At 59.0% G+C, this 25,759-nt stretch overlaps 1 protein-coding gene across 1 annotated transcript; it reads right to left on the bottom strand.

Annotated features, from left to right (window-relative positions):
* Positions 1-11: 11 nt before the first annotated feature.
* Positions 12-23,960, bottom strand: LMNB2 (lamin B2). Its single transcript, XM_033199867.1, has 12 exons — positions 23,639-23,960; positions 14,634-14,770; positions 9,662-9,818; positions 9,450-9,575; positions 6,086-6,256; positions 5,878-6,003; positions 5,385-5,605; positions 4,914-5,196; positions 4,553-4,660; positions 3,618-3,737; positions 3,386-3,496; positions 12-2,793 (listed from the first exon to the last, which is right to left on the bottom strand). The coding sequence occupies exons 1-12, from the start codon at positions 23,900-23,902 to the stop codon at positions 2,752-2,754; spliced, it is 1,866 nt and encodes a 621-aa protein (XP_033055758.1). The 5' UTR covers positions 23,903-23,960; the 3' UTR covers positions 12-2,751.
* Positions 23,961-25,759: the final 1,799 nt, after the last annotated feature.

Genomic DNA, 25,759 nt, shown 5'->3' with positions numbered 1-25,759 from the left:
GAGGCAGAACCTAAAATCAAAATGTTTATTGGAGTGTTGTACAAAAAAGTTTCCAGTCATAAAATGTATATTACAAATCATTGGAAAAAAAAAAAAAGAACAACACATTTGGCATGCATCTTCTTAAAAACCGAATCTCGGAAATGAAAGTCCATGCCAGCCCCAAGGCTACAGCCCAGCTCCGTTTGCAGGTTGTGCCGTGACGCTCGCTGGACGCAGGGCTTGGAAGACGCTGCAGGCGGCGACGCCCCAGGACCGAGTTCCTGGGATCTTTAACAAAGAACTGCCGCGTGCAGGCCTCAGACCAACCCCAGCCAAAGCCGCTGGCATGAGGACAGGTGCATGATCGGATTCTGGGTCAGCCCGCAGGCCTCCTGGGCTCAGCGGGGCAGGCTTCCGCGTTAACCTTGGGCTGTGCACCCCAGAACCCGCGTTGGTCCAGCAGCCGTGGGCCTCCCCCCAGGGCTGGGCGGCGTCTGATGCTTCGCAGGGAGGGCGCTAGGCTTGGAGTCACGCGGCATGGGCTTACAACAGAGGGATGGTTTCGCATCGTTCTAAGCGGCACACAGCTAAGCGTATTTGTGGACAAATGCAAATTGTTTCCCAGGCCATAAATAACTTTTAAAACTTTGATTTTCTTAGTGTTTCCAAAGACTCAATTCTCAATGAACCTCCAATCACCCACAGGCTGCACAGTCCACACCTCTCACCACTCCCTTCAGCTAAGGGCACCCGCAGTCCTAGGACCACCCCCCGCTCCACCCAAGGCAAATGTAGGGTGGGGGGGTTCTGTGGACCTGGGGCGTGCTGTGTTCAGGACAGGGCTGGGCAGCGTCTGGACACCAGGACCTGCGGGTTTTGGGGGGGACTTTGTCCCTGAGCCCAGCCTGTGAGGCTGTCAGCAAATTACAGACCAACTCCAGGATACAGCTTTGCTCCCTCAGGCCCAAAATACATAGGATGTGGCTGAGACCACTGCATACTCCCCACAGGACAAGACTACCAAGATCCACCCCCAGAACACTCGCTGGCACGAAGCCTGGCCACTCGGGTCCAGGTGATTCCTGCCATGAAGGTGGGGAAGAGGACAGTCTGTCGCCAGCACTCCCACTTCCAGCGGCTGGCAGAGGGTATCCCTGGGGCAGGCAAAGCTCCCTACCAGCCGCCTGACTGGGAGCACAGCGTGGTAGCCTGTCGGGCCCCTCCAGGAGGAAATGCTTTGGTAAGACGCGCCCCCCTTGATCCACCTGGGACAGGGACTTCTGAGAGCAGGACAGCGAGCGGGGGCTACATGGAGCAGCGGGTGTTTCTGCTTTGTCGGCCGCTGGCTACTTCCCGGCCTGGGGCTGGGGCCCCCCATTCCTTCCTCCCACAGGCAAGTCCCCAGGGAGGCGGGATGCACAGTGACAGGGGAGCAGTGCTGCCCCCACCCTGCAGTGAACGCCAAGGCCTGGAGACGGCGCGTGCCCATGGCTCAGTTTTGGTGTCTTTATTTAAGACTCGAGCTGCACTTTCTGAAGGAGGCTTTGCTGTCGGAGTGACCCCCAGTCCCACACCACCCCGGGGAGGAGAGTCAGCCTGTCCTCAGGGCCCTGGCGTGAGCTCCTGACCTGCGTACTGACCAATGTAAAAAAATAAATATCCATTAAAAAAATAACTTCTGTGTATCTATGAGGGAGGGTGTAAACGGTGAGCTATTGCCAAAGGGGGTGCCAGGTGTTGGGAAGCTGGACTGAGGGGCCTGGGGGCGTCGTGATAGGAGTCAGGTGGCCTTGGCCTGTCTGAGAAACATGGCTTCAGCAAGAAAGTCACAGATGAAAGCTACAGTGTGGATAGATGCATGTGTATATCTAGACGCAGGGCAGATGGAGCCGGAACCCGGGAGGGGCTCCGCCGCGCTCTCCTCCAGGGAGTCCACATGGTGGCGTTCCCTGCAGACAGCTGTTCTGAAACTCACTGCCTCTGCCTCCGAGGCAACCAGCTGTGTCCCCTCCCTGCTTATCGTGACAGGTCTTACAACGGGACTGTCCTCATTCTTCCTTCCCCGGGTCTTCCCCTCCCCTGCCCTGTTGGCCCTGCAGAGTCAGGAACTGACCTGAGGGAAAACTCCCCCAAATAAAGTCAACGGTCCGAGAAACCCAGCCGGTGGGCTGGCAGAACGGGAATCTGGAAGCCCAGGCAGCGGAGCGAAAACCCGCCCTGGGGGCCACGCCATCCCCACGCGGGTCCACACCCGCTGCGTGGCTGCCTGGAGTTCCCTGCTGTCAGAAGCTGGGCAGCCAGAATACAGGCTTGGCCCCCGGCCCCACCAGGTCAACGCCTGGATTCTGAATTTGGTTTTGTAGAAAGCCTTCAAAAAACCCACCACCATTGAATTCCTACGCAGTTTCCACGCTCTGTCTGCATCAGGGCCGTCTCCTGTCCCCTCTCTAGCCTCGCCGGCCCTCCTCCCTCCAAGCCCGAGCATCTTCTAAACCTCGGGGTCCTGGCCCTGGGCTTCCAATCTGACCCAATGGTGAGATGGGGAGTGGGGGGGGATTGAAAAGTCTCCCGGGCAGCGGTGAAGTGGCAGCGAAGTGAGGCTGGAGGATACCCGCTGGGAGGGAAGGCTGGGGAAGACCCACCCACACGTTCTGGCAGTTTGCTTAGAAATTCTCTAGAAATGTATCAAGAACTAAAGAAAGCCAATGATATAAAAATAGTTTTCAGTGGCTCTGGGTAAAGAAAGGTGTGTGGATGAGGAGTGTGGGTTCACATCACGTAGCAGCCTCTCGAGGTGGTCCTCGGGTCCCCCTGCAGGAAGGAAGGAAGGAAGGACGGCCATGATCAGGGCCAGCCTGGAGGCGGCCGGCAGGTAGATGGCTGCCCCCACCTCCCCACCAGGGAGGGGCTGAGTGACAGCAGTGTCTACTTCTAGAGCCTTCCATTCCACTTCCACTTCCCCATGAGCCCGCCTATGAGGACACGTTCTGTTTTGGGTTCCAAAACAATCATAGGAATCTTGCGATACGTGCATTTAACGCAGTGTGGCTTCGGCACTCATCTTCTCCCCAAAAGCCAATATTGAAGGGACCTGTGTCTTTGACTGAGGAAGCCTGGTTGACCAGAGAGCATCTGGGAGCTGTTCAACATCCACCTCTCAGGGGACCCCCTGGCCAGCTACCCTGAGGTCTGTGATGTCGCAAATCCACATGACGGGCACGACCCAGGAGGCAAGAACAGGTCTCTGCCGTGCCCGTAACAGCCAAGGCTGGCTTCACCCTGAACCACGGCAGCCAGATGGAGCTCCCGCCGGGGATGCGGCAAGCACACGTGTGTGTGTGTGCAGGAGCTCACTCCGCCCCAGAGGCTGCCCCCCAGCCACAAGTGGGCACAGGGGTCCTACCTGTTGGTGGAAAAGATCCTCCTCACCGAACTCCGCTTCCTCCTCCTCTTCCTCCCCATTCTCATTCTCGCGCACCACCGAGGACTGCTTCACAGTCCTCATGGCTACTTCCTGTGCGGGACAGGACACGGCAGCGCGTCCAGGGATCAGGCCCAGAGCTGCCGTGGCCGCCCCGAGGGTCCTCAGGCCCTGCCCAGGACTCTAGCCGAGCACCCCCAAGCTGGGCACCTACCTCGCCATCCGCGTTAACTAGGACGGTGCGGAAGCTCTCGCCCGTTCCCCAGCTGCTCTGGCCCTTCCACACCAGCGTCGAGGGGGGGCTGTGGGCCACCCCGGCACCAGCGGCCCACACCTGGGGACCCAGGAACAATGGCCCCGTCAGGGTCCCCTCTGGTTCCAGGGACGTGGTCAGCCACTGGCTCCTACCGCACAGCCCCCTTCAATGCCCTTCCATGCCCTGGGCATTCAGTCCTTCCAGCCCGACGCAGGCTTATTCAGGGCGATGGCCCCAGGATACAGAAGAGACCAGGCTTCTCTTGGCAGGCAGGGCTGAGCTGGGATCTGACGCCCACCAGGCTCCACGGCTCATGCCCCGACGGTTACACTTCACAGGGACGCCTGCAGCCCCAACGGCCCGGACCCAGACCCAGGGCACACAGCTCAGGCTCACTTCACGGGACGCCTGCAGCCCCAACGGCCCGGACCCAGACCCAGGGCACACAGCTCAGGCTCACTTCACGGGGCGCCTGCAGCCCCAACGGCCCGGACCCAGACCCAGGCACACAGCTCAGGCTCACTTCACGGGGCGCCTGCAGCCCCAACGGCCCGGACCCAGACCCAGGGCACACAGCTCAGGCTCACTTCACGGGGCGCCTGCAGCCCCAACGGCCCGGACCCAGACCCAGGGCACACAGCTCAGGCTCACTTCACGGGACGCCTGCAGCCCCAACGGCCCAGACTCAGACCCAGGGCACACAGCTCAGGCTCCAGGGAGGCCCAGTGGGGTGACACCAGCACATGGAGGTTCTATGACTGCGGCAGCTGCTCTTAGACGGTGCCTGGTGCCACCACCATCCCTACCCCCTACCGAGTCCTGCTCCTCCAGCCCCCTGGCCCCACCTCACATCCCATCCGTGGCCACCCTCGCCCTCCTGCCCCACCACCTACCGTGACCATCTGGCCGGCGCGCAGGACGTACTTGGGCGTGAACTTGTAAGCGATCTCCTCCCCCTCCAAGATCTGCCTCTTAATTCTCCAGTTCCCCAGAGACTGATCCTGGAAGACACGGTGCACACCTGACCCTCAGCCACCAGGACTGGGACACCGCCCTGATCGCCCTGGCTGGCGGCCCCGTCACCCTGACCCTGGGTCACCCCCATCAGCTGGGTCCACCCGTTACCGCTGTGCCCCAGTCATTCCGGTCACCTTGTCCCCTGCCTCGCATTGGCCGGTGGCCCCGTCACCCTGACCCTGGTCACCCCCATCAGCTGGGTCAACCCGTTACCCCTGTCCCAGTCATTCCGGTCACCTTGTCAGAGTTGTTCTTGAGCTGCACAAACTTGCCCTCCAGGTCGATCTCCTCGATGCTGACACTGCCCGAGGCCGAGGCCTGCTGGGCCAGGTGGAAGCCGCCACTGCCACCCGTGCCCGTGCCCAGGACGCTTGGGCCGCTGCCCAAGGGCTCCTCCACCTCCAGCCTCTTCCGCTTACTGCGGCCCAGGCGCCCGGCGGCCGACGTGCCGCTGCCGCTGCTGCTCGAGGTGGCTCGTGAGACGGTGACGCGTGAGGATGGGCTTGGGGACAGCTTCAGCCTGTGGGGAAGGCAAGGAGGGCGGGACTGGTGGTGGCAGCCCCAGACAGCCCAGGGCACGCAGAGTGGCGGCCGCGGCCCAGCCCCACCTCCACCCCTGCCCAGCACTCCCAGCAGCCCCGTCTCGCTTCTCCTCCTACCCCGCCCTCCTCCTTGCCCCGCACTCCCAAGCCTCCTGGCCTGCCGCACCTCTCCTCCTCGCCCTCCAGCAGCTTCCGGTAGGCGTTGATCTCCATGTCCAGGGCCAGCTTCACGTCCAGCAGCTCCTGGTATTCGGCCAGCTGCTGTTGCATCACCTCCCGCATCTCCGTCATCTCCTGCTCCTTGGCGTCCAGCATCTTCCGGAACTTGTCCCGCTCCCCGGCCATGGCCTCCTCCAGCTCCCGGATGCGATCCTCAGCGGCGCTCGCCTGCGGAGGGGGCAGGCGGCGAAGGTCAGGGCAGCCCCTGGGTCACAAGGCCCGGGTGATCCTGGGACTGCGGGAGACGGGCCCTCACCGCAGACTGGGGCAGAGACCAGGCCTGGGCATGGGGCGCACGGGACGGGAGGGAAAGGGCATCTCTGGGCGCCCCGAGGGCTCCATCCACTGCCAAGAGGCCAGAGCCCCGCGCCCCGCACATCCGGGACAGGGACCAGAGGTCGGGCCAGGGGGACGGCGGGCAGTGGCGCTGTGCTCGTCACCTGCTTCTGGAGGCCAGAGAGCTGGTAGCTGAGGGACTCCAGGCGCATGCGGGCCTCCTTCAGCTCCTCGCGAGCCGCACTGGCCGCCTTGTCGTTCTGGTCGGAGCTCAGCTTGGCGCTGTCCAGCTATGGGGAGATGGGCAGGTGAGCGCAGGCGCGGGGTGGGGGTCCCACTGGCCACCCCTGCCCACCCGCCCGCCGGCCACACCTTGGCCTGGTAGGTCTGCTCCAGTTCCAGCTTGTAGAGCCGCACTTGCTCGTCGTGCTGGCTCCGCAGCTCCTCCAGCGCCTGTGCCATCTTGAAGTCATACTCCTGCTGCCGGCTGCTGTCCACCTCCACCAGGCGCCGCTCGTGCCGCCGCCGCGTCTCCCGCACCTCCTGTGGACCGAGGCTTCATGACCCTCCGGTCCTGCCTGGGCCCCAAGCACCAGGTCCAAGGGAGGGCTCCAAAATGCGCCAAGAGGAACCTCCAGGCAATTCCTGGCTCCTTGTGCACAAGTTACAAACCAATACACGTGCAGGTGAGAGGCGACCCAGGGGCCATCCACGCGCTAGAACGTGACTCAGCCACGAAAAGGAGTGAGGCTCTGACACCGCCAGGCATGAATGCACCGTGAGGACGTCACACTCAGCGAGAGAAGCCAAACACAAAAGGCCACGTGTGATCCCATTTCCATGAAATGTCCAGGACAGGCCCATCCACAGAGACAGAGAGGGGATGGGTGGGTACCGGGGCTGGGAGTGACTGCTGATGGGGGGGGGGTTCTTTTTGGGTGATGGAATGTTCTAGAATTAGAGGTGGTGGTTGCACAACCCTGTGGAGATCCTGCCAATGCTGAACTGTACACTTTAAAAAGGTGGACTTAAAATAGCCGGGTGTTGTGGCGGGCGCCTGTAGTCCCAGCTACTCGGGAGGCTGAGACAAGAGAATCGCTTGAACTTGGGAGGTTGCAGTGAGCCAAGTTTGCACCACTGCACTCCAACCTGGGCAACAGAGGGAGACCGTGTCTCTCAAAAAAAAAAAAAAAAAAAAAAGTGACTCTCTCATAAAAGTCATTATTGAAGAAAGCGGGCCAGGCGTGGTGGCTCACACCTGTAATCCCAGCACTCTGGGAGTCTGAGGTAGGCGGATCACCTGAGGTCAGGAGTTTCAGACCGGCCTGGCCAACATGGAGAAACCCCAGCTCTACTAAAAATACAAAACAGCCAGGTGTGGTAGCGGGCGCGTGTAATCCCAGCTACTCTAGAGGCTGCAGGAAGAGAATTACTTGAACCCTGGAGGTGGAGGTTGCAGTGAGCTGAGATCATGCCACTGCACTTCAGCCTGGGCGACAAAGTGAGACTCCATCTCAAAACAAACAAAAAACAAAACAAAGAAAGTGAATTACTGATGCTCCCACCTCAGGGCCCACATTACGGGGGTGGGGGCAACAGACCCGGCCCTGACAGCGATGGGATGCCCGGGCCACAAGGCAGGGGAGCCACAGGGCAGTTGTCTTGACACAGGGCGGGGTCACACCAGGGCAGAGGCACCAACTGGAGCTCACATGGCTCTCAGGAAGGAAACGGCCCCTTCCTCCTCTTCCCAGGTCCCCCCACTCCGGGACAGAAACCATGTCACTTATCACCACGGGACTGGTTTATAAAAACAGCAGAGGCCGGGCGCGGTGGCTCACGCCTGTAATCCCAGCACTTTGGGAGGCCGACGCAGGTGGATCACAAGGTCAGGAGTTCAAGACCAGCAGACAAACATGGTGAAACCCCATCTCTACTAAAAATACAAAAATTAGCTGGGTGTGGTGATGCGCACCTATAATCCCAGCTACTCAGGAGGCTGAGGCAGGAGAATCACTTGAACCCGGGAGGCAGAGGTTGCAGTGAGCTGAGATGGTGCCACCGTACTCCAGCCTGGGTGACAGAGCAAGACTCCGTCTCAAAAAAAAAAAAAAAAAAAAAAAATTAGCTGGGTGTGGTGGCGCGCACCTACAATCCCAGCTACTCTATAATCCTAGCTACTTGGGAGGCTGACCCTAGCGTGAGCAAAAGCAAGACTCCATCTCAAAACAAACAAACAATAAAACAGGAGAAATGCTTCTGAAGGAAGTTGGCTATCTTTGCAGTCAGCGAGGCGGGTGGCCCGGCCAAGCAGAGCTCTGCGAGCTGCGCACCCATCTCCACAGCCACCCTCCCACCTCCACGGCTGCCCTCCCAGGACTCCGCACCCTGTGGGCTGCACAGGCCTGCGTCAGGCTCCCTACCGCAGCTCCCTGTGAGGGCTCCGCGGGGCTCTCTTCCCAGCCCCTGCACAGCCTTCGTGGGTCTCTTCCCAGGTGCCCTGTGGGCTCTACCTGGGGCATGTTCCTGCGCCCCCGCACAGAAGCCCTCATGAGTCTCTTCACGGGCTCTCTCACAGGTTCCTCCATAGACCCCCTCACAACTGCCCTGGCGGCCTCCCTTCTGGCTCCTGTGGGGGCCCTCGCACGCTCTGGGCCTGGCCGGAGCGGGACACGGCTCCTGAGCAGCCTGGACATCCCTCCACCAGCAGTCAGCAGCTCTCCCTGGGCAGTGAGTGTGGGCCCGGCCAGCCGTGGCATTCCACCCTGCACTGTGACATCACAATTGGTTCTGAAGGACACAGGCCGACGATGCCTTCTCTCCCCACTCCCCTCTCTGAGCCCCTGGAGGCAGAGGCCCCAGGAAGGAGGCTGGGTGGGGAGTGCGGGCCCCACCCTCACTTTGGACAAGGAGGCCCTGTGGGAGGCTGGATAGTGGCCCCCAGAAGATGCACCTGACACCTGCCTCACGGTCTAGCGGTTAGGATCCCAGGCAGCTGGGGTTCTGTTCTCAGGGTGGGAACACCAAGCTTTTAGAAAGGCAAGAAATCAAAGTAGACCTTTCTTGACACTGAAGAGATGTGTTTTGGCTGGGCGCGGTGACTCATGCCGGGAATCCCAGCACTTTGGGAGGCCGAGGCGGATGAATCACCTGAGGTCAGGAGTTCGAGACCAGCCTGGCCAAGCTGGTGAAACCCCGTCTCTACTAAAAATACAAAAATTACCTGGGCATGGTGGTGCACACCTGTAATCCAGCTACTTGGGAGGCTGAGGCAGGAGAATTGCTTGAACCTGGGAGGCGGAGGTTGCAGTGAGCCAAGATCGTGCCACCGCACTCCAGCATGGGTGACAGAGCGAAACTCCGTCTCAAAAAAAAAAAAAAAAAGATGTGCCCACGTCCCCATCCACAGCAGCTGTGAATAGACCTTATTTGGAAATGGGGTCTCTGCAGATGCCATTAGGTCCCTCTGGATGATCCAGGCAGGCCCAAGTTCAATGACAAGTGTCCTTGCAGGATAGAGTATGGACACAGAGGGGAGGCAGCGTGGGAAGACAGAGGCAGGCACTGGGGAGACGCAGTCGAAGCCAAGGGCGCCCTGAGAGGCAAGAAGGAGCTTCCCTGGAGCTGTGGGAGGGAGCCCGGCCACACGGTGCCCTCGGGCTTCCACCCTCCACAGCTGTGAGGGTGGACTTTGCGCTTCTGCTGTGCCAGGCTGGAGGCCAGGCTGCTCACTCACCTCCTCGAACACACTCTTCCGGAAGTCCAGCTCCTCCTGCAGGCTCTGGCAGCGGTTCTCCAGGTCCACACGCATCAGCGTCTCCTTCTCCAGCTGCTTTTTGGCCACTGCATGACCGTCCTCAGCCTGGGAGGCACAGGACAGCGAGTCGGTGTGACAACGTGTCTGCTGAAAATGCCCTGCTGGGGCATCCCGCAGCCCCTGGCACCTACCTTGGCCAGCTGGGCCCGCAGCTCGGCCACGTCACTCTCCAGGCCGCGCTTGTCGCTGAGGGCAGCTGCCAGCTCCACCTCGCTCCGGTGGAACAGGGACTCCAGGTCCTTCACGCGGCCCTGGGCCACCGTGAGCTCTCCCTCCCTCTTCTTGGCGCTGAAAGTCAAGAGGGCAAGTGAGCGGGGAGGGGCAAGGTCCATGGGGCCACAGGGAGCACCTCAGGGGGCGTCAGACAAGCCCAAGGACAAGGTCACCAGGGTTTCCGAGCCCCAGACCTTACCGTCCCACAGATGACGCAGCCGCGCGCACCCAGGCAAAGGCACACCTGCCCTCATCATCTGCCCTGCACTGTCAGGAGTCCAGCAAGTGACAGGCAGCAGCGCTTGGGACCACCCTGGAGGCGTGGGCTTTTCCAGCCTCTCCTGCCCGTTCTGGACCCAGGAGGACCACTTGGGGAGAAATTAATGCATCCTCTACTAATGTTACAAAGGAAGACCCTGGCCTTTCAAGAGTCGGCCTTGTTTGTAAACTTAAGCTGTCTGAAGCAGGCTTACCTGGTCTTCCACTAAACCAAATTAGCTCCAACATTAGATATTTGAGATAGCAAATACTCAGGCTTTTTAAACACACAAATACTACCACTGTGAATTTTAGGCTCTTAAGCTTTTTTTTTTTTAAGAGACAGGGTTTCACTTGTTTGCACAGGCTGGTCTCGAACTCCTGGCCTCAAGGAATCCTCCTGTTTCAGCCTCCCAAAGTGCTGGGATTACAGGTGCGAGCCACCCCTCCCCGCAGGGAACTAACTATATCCTCCCAAGCAACAGTGAGGACACCCACGGTTTCTCAGCGTCACAACTGCTGACATTTGGGGTGGTCCTGGGCACTGCAGGGTGCTGAGCCCTGTCCCTGGCCTCCACCCACTTCAGACCAGGAGCCTCTCGCTGCCCAGTTTTGATAACCACAAATGTCCCCAGGAATCACCCAGTGACCCCTGGGGACAGAATCACCCCAGGATGGGGACAACTGGGTGTATCTGGAATAACACAGCAAAGGCTGCTGGCTGGACATTAAAAGAACATCCACATCCAGGCGGCTCGAGCCCGTGGCCAGAGGTCAGAAGTGACGGACCTCTCCCACCCAGCAGAATGCACTCCCGACTCTCCCTAGAGCCTTTCTTTTTTTTTTTTTTTTGAGTTGGAGTTTCGCTCTTATTGCCCAGGCTGGAGTGCAATGGTGTGATCTCAGCTCACTGCAACCTCCGCCCCGCCAGGTTCAAACGATTCTCCTGCCTCAGCCTCCCAAGGAGCTGGGATTACAGGCATGAGCCACCAGGCTCGGTTAATTTTATATTTTTAGTAGAGATGGGGTTTCTCCATGTTGGCCAGGCTGGTCTCGAACTCCTGACCTCAGGTGATCTACCTGCCTCGGCCTCCCAAAGTGCTGGGATTACAGGCGTGAGCCACCGTGCCCAGCCCCCCAGTGCCCTTCAAAAGACCACTTAGGCATTTGCCCAAGAACTGAAAGTGGCCACCTGTCTAACTATATCTCCATCAACAATTGTATTTATCTATATTATCTATGTCCATATAAATCTACAGATAGCTTTATCTTTCTTTCTTTTTTATTTTTTTGAGATGGAGTTTCACTCTTGTTGCCCAGGCTGGAGTGCAATGGCACAATCTTGGCACACCCCAACCTCCGCCTCCTGGGTTCAAGCGATTCTCCTGCCTCAGCCTCCCAGGTAGCTGAGATTACAGGCATGCGCCAGCACGCCCAGCTAATTTTGTATTTTTAGTAAAGACAGGGTTTCTCCATGTTGGTCAGGTTGGTCTTGAACTCCCGACCTCAGGTGATCCACCTGCCTTGGCCTCCCAAAGTGCTGGGATTACAGGCGTGAGCCACCACGCCCGGCCTTACAAATAGCTATATCTATCTATTGCTCTATCTATCAGTGTCTATCCATCTATCCATCTACCCATCATCCATCCATCCATCCACTCATCCATCTCTCCATCCACCAATCATTCATTCATCCATCTACTCATCCATCCATCATCTATCCATCCATCCATCATCTACCCACTCATCCATCTACTCATCCATCCATCATCCACCCATCCATCTCTCCATCCACCAATCATCCATTCATCCATCTACTCATCCATCCATTATCTATCCATCCATCCATCCATCATCCACCCATCCATCTCTCCATCCACCAATCATCCATCTACTCATCCATCCATCATCTATCCATCATCTCCATCCATCCATCCATCATCTACCCACTCATCCATCTACTCATCCATCCATCATCTATCCATCATCTCCATCCATCCATCCATCCATCATCTACCCACTCATCCATCTACTCATCCATCCATCCATCCATCATCCAACCATCTCTCTCCCCTACTAGCGGCCAAGCTCTCACTGTGCTGGGGGACTCTTCCTTCCTTCCTTGTGTGACCCAGGGAGGCAGGGCTGCCCTCCCAGCTCACAGTGCCCTCCCTGCCCAGGATCTGTAGGAAATCTTCAACTTGTTTCCTATTGCTGTGCTGCATTTGCACCTTCTGTCAGAAGAACCAGAAGCTGCCCCGGGCTGGGATCCCAGTGCCAGAGCGATGGTCAGGCAGGCAAACGCCGGGCATGGGTCAGACGTGAGCTACAGGGCAGCCACTGTGTAAACAGCCTCTCGTGTAGGGGGTCCCTGGTCGGGGGTCAGACAACCAGGTCTAAGGCCACCTGCCAGGTAAAAGCATCCATGCCGGCTGCATCGAACCCCAGGTCTGGCTCCCGTCGTGTCCCGCCAGGGGCAGGGCTGCCAGCCGCTCTGGCGCTGGACCTGGTGAAGGCAGGGCTCTCCACACACTGGAGGTGTGGCATCCGCTTGCTTTTGAGAGGTGTGAAGGCCAGAGACTTCGGCCACAAAGCTGACGCGCCCCACCGGCAGCCCTCAGGGACACTCAGCTCTACTTCCCTGCGTGGAGCAGATCTCCAGCAGGGCCTGGGGTGCAGATCCTGCACCTCTAAGCACAGGCCACCCAGGCCAGGTCCTTCTGCTCAGAGGGCAGTGAGCCCCGCGGCCCTGCAGGGGATTTTTGCAGGGGTCTGGGGGGAGCTGGAGTCTGTTGGGCAAATCCTGACTGAGTGCCCGCTGTGTGGAAGGCACCGCTCTCACACCAGAGGTGCGTCTAGAACCCTTGCCTTACACTGCAGGATGTCCTTGCAGGGGGATGCACCAGCGACATAGGCTGCCCACCAGATGGGAGGCTGCCTGCGGGCAGGGCTGGAGCAGGGCCGGGAGACAACCCTGGGGCAGAGACCTGAAGGAGCAGCGCCGGAGGAGCCAGGGCCACCGCTGCTGAAACAGCCTTCCAGGCAGGCGAACAGCAGCACAAAGGCCCAGGGGTGAGGTGGAAGAGGCAGGCTGCAGACCAGCTCAGAGGACTGGAGCAGAGATCAGGGAATCTGGGAAGCTCCTCAGCAACTCGGTCTAAACCACAGGGTTCCGCAGGACTGCAGGGCTCGCCCAGAAGGCAGGGTGCTGGCTCCCAGGGCTCAGACCCGTTTCCTAAGAGCAGCAGGCGCTGAGTTAGAATCTTCAGCTGCGTACCGGGGTTTCGTGGCAGGCTCTGGCTTGTCAGGTCCTGCACGCTGCTCCCTGTGTTTCTCTCATTGTGGGGTTTTGGAGATAAATTTGTTAGGATAAGAAAAACATTAGGCTTGGCCCAGTGGCTCACACCCATACCCAGCGCTTTGGGAGGCCGAGGTGGGAGGATCACTTTAGCCCGGGAGTTCAAGAGCAGCTTGAGCAAGCTAGCGAGACCGCATCTCTACAAATAATTAAAAAATTAGGCCAGGTACAGTGGTTCCCACCTGTAATCCCAGCACGTTAGAAGGCTGAGGCGGGTGGATCGCTTAAGTCCAGGAGTTTGAGACCAGCCTGGCCAACGTGGTAAAAACAAGTAGCTGGGCATGGCGCTGTGAGCCTCCAGCTACTCAGGAGGCCGAGGCAGGAGAATCATTTGCATTTGGGAGCTGGAGGTTGCACTGAGCTGAGATCGCACCACTGCACTCCAGCCTGGGTGACAGAGCAAGACTATGTCTCAAAAATAAATAAATAATAAAAAAATTAGCTGGGTGCAGTGGTGCCTGCCTGTGGTCCCAGCTATCCGGGGCAGGGCTGAGGCAGAAGGATCACCTGAGCCTGGGGGTTCGAGGCTGCAGTGAGCTGTGATTGTGCCACTGAACTCCAGCCTGGGCAACAGAGACCCTGTCTCAATGAAAAGGAAAAGATGGGCCTCACTGCAGATGCCACGCACTGCTCAGGATATTGTGAACTGGGAATTCCTCAACACCTAGGGCGGGCACTGTATAGCATTTTCTTTTTTTAATGTTTTAATTTGAGGTGAAATTCACATCCTGTAAATTTCAACATCTTAAAGTGAACAGTTGAGAGGTGCCTGGTACAGGGCCAGCAGCAGCTCTGTCCCATCTGCACGGTGCAGTTCTGACATTTCAGAGCTCCGTGCACCCTGTCCAAGCTCTAATCATGCCAGAGCCTGCATGGCTCCACTAATGAACCTGTTTATTAATCACGGTGGGTGCTGAAGGCAGACAGCTCAGAGCCGCTGCCCGAGCAGGTCCCGGGGTGCACCTGTGCTGTGTGGGAGGTGCTGAGAGCGGGCAGCCTGTCCTCGTTCGTGCCTGGCCCCAGGGTCCCCAGCTCCTGGCCACCATCAGGTGCAAATGGTCCCTCCTGGAGCCCCAGGCCCCAGGCAGGCGGGCAGTGGTCCCTGGGCCAACCTGGAGGGTCTCCTGTTGGCGAAGGGAAGCCAGCTCTCCATGGGAGCCGCACCAGCCCAGGCGGAGGGAGGGCGTCAGATGGAGAAGTCCGCTGCCCACCCGCCCCGTCCACCCCATGGTGCCGGGATCAGGGTGACGTCGTGCCCAGCCATGACCACTCACCTCTTGTTGACCTCGTCCAACTCTGCCCTCAGCTTCCCAATCTCTATCTGCAGCCGGGCGCGCTCTCGAGCTGTCTCATCCAGGACTCTCCGGGCGTCGGCCAGCTCCGACTCGTACAGCGCCTTGATGCCACTCACCTGGGGAGACCCAGGACAGGGTGAAGTGAGGAGGGACCCTTCCCCTTGGACTGTAGCAGCCTGGGGGCCCGGCCACTGGCCCCACTCAGATTCCCGGGGACTGGCACGCAGAGCGAGAGGATGGCAGCCTGGGGACACTGGGACATCCGGTGTTGCCCGTCTCACAGACACAGCAGCGGGAGCCCCTGTCGGGGAGGGGCCAGCACCCAGGAAGAGGCCAGGTGGCCCTGGGTCCCAGTCATCCCAGGAGGCCCCCTCCTCTGCTGCAGCCCCCTCTGGAATGATCGTCTCTCCATAAGCTCCAGTGCCTGGCACAGCAGCGCCCAGTGCCGGAGACCAAAGGCCCTGGGCCTGGACCAGCGCAGCAGCTGGATGGAGCCTGTCCCTTCCCGGAGGCCTGGCCACACCCAGACACGCGGCCCCTTGGCTGCTCTCATGGTGACATGATGCCGGGCCGTTAGGTGCCTTTTTCACACTCTCGGTTTCAGAACCAGAAAACTGGTGGGACGTTTAATCAAGGATCTCTCCCACTGGGCACGTGGACACTGAGCTGATCACTCTCAGACAACTGGTGATGACAGCAACGCGGGGCCCTCCCAGACCCCGCTGGGCCCCTGAGACCCTCCACCTCTGCAAGCCAGGGCCCCCTCCCAGACCCGCTGGGCCCGAGAGCCCCCTGTCCCCACTAGCCTCTGCAACCTGGGGTCCCCTTCCAGACCCCTCTGGGCCCGAGACTCCCCCCAGGCCTCTGCAACCCGGGGCTCCCTCCCAGACCCTGCTGGGCCCAAGACCCGCCCCCCGACCAGTCTCTGCAACCTGGAGACCCCCTCTCAGACCCCGCTGGGCCCAAGATCCCCCACTTCTGCCAACCGGGGGCCAGCCCGTGCCCCTCTATGCCCCCACCTTGCACGCAGGCACATGGCCCAGGCTCAGGCTGGGCTGCTCCCTGGGATGGAGGGAGAAGCATCTGGCCTCCCCCTGCCGTGTCCCCCCTACAGGCCAGCTGCCAATGTGGTGGCTCGGAGGCTCCAGGACAGAAGCTCCCACCCCTTAATCACAGGGATCTGCAGTCAGAGCCCCCAGCACCTCCCCACCAGCTCCCCCTCCACCAGCTCCCCCCACCTTTCCCCAGCTCCCCCCACCACCAGCCGCCCTCACCTTCCACCCCCCAATCACAGGGATCTGCAGTCAGAGCCCCCAGCACCTCCCCACCAGCTCCCCCTCCACCAGCTCCCCCCACCTTTCCCTAGCTCCCCCCACCACCAGCCGCCCCCACCTTCCACCCCTCAATCACAGGGATCTGCAGTCCCCAGCTCCCCCAACACCTGCTCCCCACCCCACCAGCCACCCCTACATTTCCCCATGGAGACCTGGCCCAGCCAGCAAGGACGCGGAGAGGGGCTGGAGAGTCAGGGGTCACCAGGGCGGGCAGAAGTGACTGGAACACCCTCTGGGCCTCCTGGCTAAAGAAAGCCCCCAAACCCACCCCTCTCGAGGGCCGCCAGGCGAACTCGAGGCACACACGGTGCCCAGGAAGGCGACCTCTTCACTTCCTACTAATCCTGCTGCAACCACAGCCGCCACCTGCCTGGCCTCTGCACGCGCCAGCTGGGGGCACGGCTCAGGCTTCTCATGGCCTTCCTGCCTCCCCTCCTCCCACAGGACCATGCCCTCAATGAGTTTAAAAATATGTGGAAGCAAATCGCAGTGAGATGCCACTTCGCACCTGCCAGGGCGTCCGTCAAGAAGACAGACAGTCGCAGGTGCGGGCGAGTACACAGAGAAATCAGAACCTCACAGACAGTGGCAGGAACCTGAGCTGAGGCAGCCCTACAGAAAACAGCCCAGGGGCTCCCCCAGGAATCACAGAGCCACCCTGTGACCTGGTAACTCCACTCCTGGGTGTGGACCCAGAAGAAATGAAATTCACTTCCATGCATGTTTGAAAACTACACATGGTGCTGGGCAAGGTGGCTCACGCCTGTAATCCCAGCACTTTGGGAGGCCGAGGCGGGCAGATCACGAGGTCAGGAGATCGAGACCACCCTGGCTAACACGGTGAAACCCCGTGTCTACCAAAAATACAAAAAAAAAATTAGCCAGGCATGGTGGCGGGCGCCTGTAGTCCCAGCTACTCAGGAGGCTGAGGCAGGAGAATGGCGTGAACCCGGGATGCGGACGTTGCAGTGAGCCGAGATCACGCCACTGTGCTGCAGCCTGGGCGACACAGAGACTCTGTCTCAAAAAAACGTATACATATGGCCGGGTGCCGTGGCCCAGAGGCCTGTCATCCCAGCACTTCAGGAGGCCGAAGCAGGCGGATCACCTGATGTCAGGAGTTTGAGACCGGCCTGACCAACACGGAGAAACCCCATCTCTACTAAAAATACAAAATTAGCCGGGTGTGGTGGCGGGTGCCTGTAATCCCAGCTACTCGGGAGGCTGAGGCAGGGGAATCGTTTGAACCCGGGAGGTGGGTGAGCCAGGATCACGCCAGTGCATGCCAGCCTGGGCAACATAGTGAAACTCCATCTCAAAAAAAAAAAAAAAAAAAAAAAAAAAATATATATATATATATATTCCATTAAAACATTACTCATCCCATCACCCCAGCGTGACCATGAGAAAAACAACACACAAACCCCCATTGAGGAACATCCTACTGCACACCTGCCCAGCCCTGCTCAGGACCAACCAGAACCTCTAACCAGGAACGTGGAGGAAACCATCAGCCTGGAGGAGCCTGGGAGAAAGGGACGTGGTCACTAAATGTCACGTGAGATAGTGGATGGGGTCTTGGGGCAGGAAAGGACATCAGGGGAAACTGAGGAAGTATGAATACATGATGGATCTGCCCACCTCAACCTCCCAAAGTGCTGGGATTACAGGAGTTAGCCACCGCACCCGGCATAAGATGATGGGAGGCTGAGGCCAGCAGATCACCTGAGGTCAGGAATTTGAGACCAGTCTGGTCAACATGGTGAAACCCCATCTCTACTAAAAACACAAAAATTGCACCATTGCATTCCAGCCTGGGCGAGCACAGAGCAAGACTCTGTCTCAAAAAAAGTAACTTTTTTTTTTTTAAGACAGAGTCTTGCTCTGTCTCCCAGGCTGGAGTGCAGTGGGGTGATCTCAGCTTGCTGCAACCTCCGCCTCCTGGGTTCAAGCAATTCTCCTGCCGCCCGAGTAGCTGGGACTACAGGTGCCCATCACCACGCCCAGCTAATTTTTGTATTTTTAGTAGAGATGGGGTTTCACCATGCTGGCCAGGATGGTTTCAATCTCCTGACCTCGTGATCCGCCTGCCTCAGCCTCCCAAAGTGCTGGGATTACAGGCGTGAGCCACCGCGCCCAGACGGTTTCTACATTTTTAAATGGCTGGGGGTGGCCAGGAGAGGTGGCTCATGCCTGTAATCCCAGTACTTTTTGGGAGGCAGAGGCTGGCAGATCACCTGAGGTCAGGAGTTCGAGACCAGCCTGACCAGCATGGTGAAACCCCATCTCTGCCAAAGATACAAAAATTAGCCAGATGTAGCAGTGCAAACCTGTGATCCCAGCTGCTGGGGAGGCTGGGGCACAAGAATCGCTTTAATCCGGGAGGCGGAGGTTGCAGTAAGCCGAGATTCTGCCACTGCACTCCAGCCTGGACAACAAAGCGAGACTGTCTCAAAAACAAAAACAATAAAAGCTAGGGGGAAAAGATGAAGATACTTTGTGACACAGGCCGATTCTATGCACTTCACAGTTCCATGTGTATAAATAAAGTTTTATTGACACACAGCTGCACCCATTTATTCAGCTATGGTCAAAGGCAGCTTTCAGCCTATGGCAGAGCTGTGTGGTTTCGATGGAGACAGTCTGGCCTTTTCTAGAAAAAGTCTGCCGATCATGCCTGGGTGCTATGCTGTGATGACGAGGAACATTCTTGTCTAGAGGCCGGGGCGCCTCACAAAGACCCGCTGGGCCTGCGGAACAGCTGTGCCGGGGCAGGACAGCCTGCCTGTGCTTGTGAGGTGCTGCAAAGGGCTGGGGACAGGCTGGGCCTTTTGTTCCATGTGTCACGGCATCTAGCAAGTGCTGGGCTTGAGGGATGCCACCAAATGTGTCCACACACGTGGGCCTGGCAGGGCTCAGACAGCCTGAGATGGCCTTTGCCTGGACCCCTCGGACACAGAGCGGCACAACTCAGCTGGAGGAGTCCACGGTGGGACAAAATGGCCTGGCTGAGAACTATAGCTCTGTGCAGAAAATGCAAACACCAGCTTGGGGTCGCTTCCAAAGCGGACTCCACCCTCCACGCTCACCTCTGAGACCCCCTCCGGCAGCCCTAAGCAGCCAGGGGACACCAGGGGCGGGGAAAGGCAGAAGACAGCGAAGCCACGTCTCCTCCCTTGGGAACGTAAGGCCTGGCAGGGAAGTACCGGGGGTAACTGCCTCTCCCGCACCTGGACACGGGCCATGGCGCTGCCTCCCTGCACCCGTCCCCACCCCCAACACCCAGTGATCCTCCTTCAACAAATACTTCAACAAATATCCATCTGGCCAGCGCCCACCCCACCCTTCCCCAAGCCCTCCAACAACGCTTGCATATGGTGATTCATCCACACCGCCAAAAGACACCCCCAGCATCACATGGGAATGTGGAACCCATGCTTGGCCTGGTTTTGTACGTGGGTGCAAGGGTGAGCTCGTGCAGGCAGGAAAGAAGTGAGCAAGTCAGCCGGGCGTGGTGGTGCAGGCCTGTAATCCCAGCTACTTGGGAGGCTGAGGCAAGAGAAGTGCTTGAACCCAGGAGGTAGAGGTTTCAGTGAGCCAAGATCACACCACTGCACTCCAGCCTGGGTTACAGAGAAAGACTACGTCTAGAAAAATAAAAAGAAAGGTCAGGCGCGGTGGCTCACGCCTGTCATCCCAGCACTTTGGAAGGCTGAGGTGGGCAGATCACAAGGTCAAGAGATAGAGACCATCCTGGTCAACACGGTGAAACCTACGTCTCTACTAAAAATACAAAACTTAGCCGGACGTGGTGGCACACGCCTGTAGTCCCAGCTACTTAGGAGGCTGAGGCAGGAGAACTGCTTGAGCCCAGGAGGCGGAGGTTGCAGTGAGCTGAGATCACACTGCTGCACTCCAGCCCGTGAGACAGAGTGAGAGTCCATCTCAAAAAAGTGAGAAAGGTGTGTGTGAGGACATTGGGGGACGCCACGCACCAGGATGCTGTGAGTCGTGTTATGAGCCTGAAAAAATCTGAACTGAGTCCCTCATGCCTCCCAGCAGGCTCCTCGGCCTGGCCATTCTCGTGGGGGTCGCGTTATCCTCATGGAGGTTGGGTCATCCTCATGGGGGCCAGGTAATTCTCTTTTCAGGGGGCTGAGTAGCACCCCAGCCTTCACCCACTCTATGCCAATGATGTCCCTCTCCCAATGTGACAACCAAAAGCAGGCCCAGCCTTGGCCAAGAGTCCCCTGGGGGCAGAACCTGGCCAGGTGAGAGAGGCCCTGCTGTCCAGGTGACCTGCATGCTCTGAGGCCTGACACCCCAGGTTCCTCCTCGCCAGAGCTCCCTCACCTGCCCCCCATCCTGCCAGCCTGAGCCGGAGGCTGCTCTCTGAACCCCACCTGGCCCACCTGTGTCTAGAAAGCCCCCGCTATTCCGGGTCACTCCCTCCACGTGACGCCTCCCTACCAGCGGCCCCTACCCCAGCAGGTTTCCAGCTCTGCTCCCCACTAGCCGGGTTCCTGGCCCACCAGTCCCAGGCGGAACTCCCAGCTGTCCCCTGCCACATGCCCTGCAGACACGGCTGGGTGACAGGGCTCACAGGGGGCCAGTGTGTCATCTGCTGAATGACCCACTGTCAGACCCCCATTTCACCCCGCCTGAGTGAACTGAGTTGTAAAGGACGCTGCTGGGGCCCCGAGAGGTGGCTGGGCCAGGCTCCCTCTAGAGCACGGGGCGGTCCAACAGGGCGTCCAGTGGGGCTGGGGCTGGTACCTCCCCAGCACTCATGAGGCCCTGCACCCTCAAAGCTCCCTGCAGCTGTTCATCCCATTGGCAGGTGGGACAACAGAGGCCCGAAGACGAGAAACCAGCTCTAACCCCGCATGCCACGGGTCCAGCAGGCAGCCTCGACGTTGGGACAATTCTGTCCCCACTGGACAGACGGCAAGATGGAGGCTCCAAGAGACAGCGGGGCCTGCCCAAAGCCACACTAATTGAAAAGCAGGGGACTGGCAAGGGCACGGCGGCTCACACCTGTAGTCCCAATACTTTGGGAGGCCGAGGCAGGCAGACCACCTGAGGCCAGGAGTTTGAGACCAGCCTAGCCAACAAGGCCAAACCCTGTCTCTACTAAAAGTACAAAAATGAGCCAGGCGTGGTGGCGCCCACCTGTAATACCAGCTACTCGGAAGGCGGGGACAGGAGAATCGCTTGAACCTGGGAGGCAGAAGGTGCAGGGAGCTAAGATCGCACCATTGCACTCCAGCCTGGACAACAGAGCAAGACTCCAACTCAAAAAAAAAAAAAAGGAAAAAAAAAAACCAGCAGGGGACTCCAAGTACTGATCTTCCTTCTACCTCCCTGAAGGCATCAGCTACATTCTTTCAGGTTCCCTGTCCCCAGGGCACTGTGACAGCAGAACCCACAGGGAGCCACTAAACAAAAGCTAACCTGCTGTGGCCCCACACACAAGAGGTGAGTATTATAATTATGCCCATTCCAAAGGCGAGGGCACTGAGACTCAGAGAGGGTAAGTGACTAGCCCAAGGTCACACAGAGGGTAAGTGGCTCCCAGAAACGACCTGACCCCCTCAACAAGCAGCTCTTCTCCCAGAAGCCCACCACATCCTCTGATCTCCAGATGGGCGTGTGGGGGCTGGGAGCTGCCAATCCTGACTTCAGCACCTGGCTCTCCCAACAGGACGCTGGGACCTGGGGACCCCAGGACCCCAACCCATGGCAGGAATCGAGTGCATGCTCCTGCCTGCCCTCGGTTCTGGAGTCCTGTCCTTGAACTGGGCATGGCCAGCGGGAGGGACAAAGAGCCTCCCCAGGGTTAGGTTGGGGGGCAGGACAGATTGCACCCAGACCCCAAGACACCCCGACCTCACGCCCCCTTGACGGGCAGACTTTCCAGCCCTTTCTCCTTCAGTCCGCACTGAAGCCTTGGGGTCCGTTCAGAACCTCAACACTTTCCTCTGGACCCAAGACCCCAGCTCTCCCCCTTCCTTCATGTTCCCTTGGGGGCAGAACCTGCCAGGCCACCAGGGACCCCAGGGCACAGATAAGGGCCTGCCAAATTTCCCATGGGACCCCAAGGTATCAGAACCTCTCCCTTGGCCCCCTACCCCACTCCCCCCGCCCGGGTGAGAGATGAGGGGCCTAATTCCCACCCCAGTCACCAATCTCTCCTGGATTCATCAGGAAACTCACTAAAACTCCAGGGAGAACTGAGACCACGTGACTCACCCCAGAGACTCCAGGAAGACCCCCCACACCCCATCATGGGCCTCCTCAGAGGGCCTGGGCCCCCCAGTCTCCTTGGAGCCCAGAGACCACCCCCATTCCCCCCAGGATGCCCCGACACCCAGCTTCATCCCCAGAGACTCCCACTCACACCCTCTCAGTTGGCAGGGGGTCCACCAAGTCTCCTTGGAATCCTCTGAGGGATGAGGCACATGGTGGGCTGCAGCCCAATACTCAGGGAGCCCCCAAATCCCCAGGACCTCTCTTTGGTGGGGAGCCCTAGTCTGCAACTCTCATGGCCCCAGAATACACCTCAGCTGGAGGCCCCTCTGCAGCCTTCACTCAGGACATGGAAAATCTCCTGGGACCCCTCCATAGGTGGGGCCTTCCTGGTCTGCACTTTTCCCTCCATGCCCTAGAAACCCCTGGGGGCCCCTGAGAGAATGGGCCATTCCCGTCTGCATCCCTCCCATAGGGTCCCCCAGGATCTAGGAAACTGCAGTGAGCAGGGTCTGCCCAGGTGGCACCCCTCACTCAGGGTCTCCTCCTGGAGATCCCCGAGGCCGGGTCGTCCCCACTCCTGCTCAGGGTCCTCCGCGATCGCGTACCCCGCGGTGGGCTGGGCCTGGCCGAGCTGCACCCCTCACTCAAGGACCCCTCAAAACCCCCTGGAGACCCCCAAGCAGAGGGACCTGTCCCGGTCTGCACCCCTGCCCAGGGTCCCCGCGATCGCGCATCCCGCAGTGGGCAGGGCCTGCACCCTTCATTCAAGAGCCCCCCAAACCCCCTGGAGACCCCGAGCCGGGAGTCGTTCAGAGTCCCCCGCGATCGCGCGCCCCGCGGTGGGCGGGGCCTGGCCGAGTAGCACCCTTCACTCAGGAGGGACTCTCCGAAACGCGGCGGAGATCCCCGAGGCCGGACTGTCCCCGTCTGCATCCCAGCTCAGGGTTCCCCGCGATTGGGAGCCCCGCGATGGGCTAGGCCTAGCCGAGCAGCACCCCTCACTCAGGAGCCCCCAAACCTCCTGGAGACCCCTGAGCCGGAGCCTGTCGCCGTCTGCACCCCCGCCCAGGGTCCCCGCGATCACGCACCCCGCGGTGGGCGGGCCCTGGACGAACTGCACCGCTCACTCTGGGGCCCCTCGAACCCCCCTGGACACCCTCGAGAGCCGGGCCCGTTCCCGTCTGCACCCAGGGTCCCAGCGATCGCGCACCCCGAGGTGGGAGGGACCTGGCCGAGCTGCACCCCTCACTCAGGGGCCCCCCGAAACCCCGCGGAAACCCCCAAACCGGGGCCTGTCCCCGTCTGCACCCCCGCCCAGGGTCCCAGAGATCGCGCGCCCCGCGGTGGGCGGGGCCTGCCGGCTGCACCCCCGCCCGACCCCTAAGCCCCGGCGCCCACCTCGCGCGTGGTCACCTCCTCCTTCTCTGAGATCTTGAGCAGGAGCCGGTCGTTCTCCAGCTCCAGCGCGCGGACGCGGTCGATGTAGTGAGCCAGGCGGTCGTTGAGCTCGCGCAGCTCCTCCTTCTCCTGCAGCCGCGACAGGCGCGTGGGCGACAGCGGCGTGGCTGGTCCGCCCGCGCGGCCGGCCAGCGGCGTGGCCATGGTGGCGGCGGCTCGCGGCCTGCGCTGCTCCCGACGGCGGCCCGGGCTCGGCGGGCTCATTCAATCCGCGCCGCCGGCTGCAAGATGGCGCCGCGCCGCGCCGCGCCCGCCGCCCGCCGCCGCGGGGCAGCCTGGGACTGGTAGTCCGGCCACCGGGCGCGCGCGAGGCACGCCGGAAGTTGAAGTCTCTGTCCAGCTCCCGCTTCGCAGAGGCGCTGACTCCAGAGACAGACCGCCTGGCTGCAAACTCCCAGCTCCGCCACGAGGAAACAGCATTGAGTTCCTTTTTAGTGCCTGTTTCCACACTTAGAGAACCTCAAAACGTGCTCAAAGAACCGGACACAAAAGGCCCTATAGGGCCGGGTGTGGTGGCTCACGCCTGTAATCCCAGCACTTTGGGAGGCCAAGGCCGGTGGATCACTTGAGGTCAGGAGTTCGAGACCAGCCTGGGCCACATAGGGAGACTCCACCATCTCTACTATGGAGGCGCACGCCTGTAATCCTAGCTACTGGGGAGGCTGAGGCAGGAGAATCGCTTGAACTTGGGAGGTGGAGGTTGCAGTGAGCCAAGATCGTGGCACTGCACTCCAGCCTGGGCAACAATGGGAAACTCTGTCTCAAAAAAAAAAAAAAAAGGAAAAAAAAAGAAAGCCATATAGTGTACAATGCTACTGATATAAAATGTCCAGAAGGCTATCAAGGAGCATGAATTTCAACAAATTGAGTTTAATGATCTCATTGGCTCTTATTAGCAATTCATGAATCGGACAGCATTCAATCTATGAAATAGGCACTCGAATGAGCTGAGCAGAGAGAACGGGCACTCTGCATTATAGGCAGAAAAGGCTGAAGAAAGGAGAAATAATAAAATAAAAGTCAGGCCAGGTACAGTGGTGGCTCACGCCTGTAATGCCAGCACTTTGGGAGGCTGAGGTGGGAGGATCGTTTGAGCCCAGGAGTTTGAGACTGGCCTGGGCAACATGGCAAGACACCATTTCTAAAAATAAAAATAAAAAAAAAAACAGCCAGGTGCAGTGGCTCACACCTGTATTCCCAGCACTTTAGGAGGCCAAGCCGGGCAGATCACGAGGTCAGGAGTTCGAGACCAGCCTGACCAATATGGTGAAACCCTGTCTCTACTAAAAATACAAAAATTAGCCAGGCATGGTGGTACACGCCTGTAGTCTCAGCTACTCGGGAAGCTGAGGCAGGAGAATTGCTTGAACCCGGGAGGCGGAGGTTGCAGGGAGCCGAGATGGCACCACAGCACTCCAGCCTGGCAACAGAGTGAGACTCCATCTTAAAAAAAAAAAAAAAATTAGCTGGGCACCTTTAGTGCTAGGTATTTGGGAGGCTAAGGTAGCAGGATTGCTTGAGCAAGAGAGGTCAAGGTTGCAGTGAGCCATGATCACATCACTGCATTCCAGCCCGAGTGACAGAGCGAGACTTTGTCTCAAAAAAAGTAAAAATAAAAATATGAAATAAAAACCAATGGGTTGTTTCAAAGTGACTTTTTTCACAGGGTCTGTTTTAACCCCCTGCGTTTTGAGGGGGCTTCCCTATCAGGCGAACTGAGCCCCTTTGGCTTGGTGGCTGTGAACGGTTTGTTGTTTTTTTTGAAAACCTGCACCCTTTAAAGTTCAGTTTGAGGCCCGGTGCGGGCAGCTCTCACCTGCAATCTCAGCACTTTGGGAGGCTGAGATGGGGGCATCGCTTAAGCTTAGGAGTTTGAGAACATCCTGGGCAACATAGTGAGACTCTGTCTCTACAAAAAAAAAACAACATTTTTTTTTAGTGAGACTCTGTCTCTACAAAAAAAAAAAAAACATTTTTTTTTTGTCTGAGACAGAGTCTCACTCTTGTCACCCAGGCTGGAGTGCAATGGTGTGATCTCAGCTCACTGCAACCTCCACCTCC

This window comes from Trachypithecus francoisi, unplaced genomic scaffold, assembly GCF_009764315.1.
Source record: "Trachypithecus francoisi isolate TF-2019V2 unplaced genomic scaffold, Tfra_2.0 Lachesis_group5, whole genome shotgun sequence".
NCBI lineage: Eukaryota > Metazoa > Chordata > Mammalia > Primates > Cercopithecidae > Trachypithecus > Trachypithecus francoisi.
Note: the sequence above shows the minus strand (reverse complement) of the source record. Positions and strands in the feature narration are given on the sequence as shown.

Excerpts from the sequence above, each read along its gene's own strand:
- LMNB2 (XM_033199867.1), bottom strand. The coding sequence starts at position 23,902 with ATGAGCCCGCCGAGCCCGGGCCGCCGTCGGGAGCAGCGCAGGCCGCGA. Across the intron at positions 14,771-23,638 it reads AGGAGGTGACCACGCGCGAG|GTGAGTGGCATCAAGGCGCT; the intron begins GTGGGCGCCGGG and ends GGGTCTCCCCAG. Across the intron at positions 9,819-14,633 it reads TTGGACGAGGTCAACAAGAG|CGCCAAGAAGAGGGAGGGAG; the intron begins GTGAGTGGTCAT and ends CTTGACTTTCAG.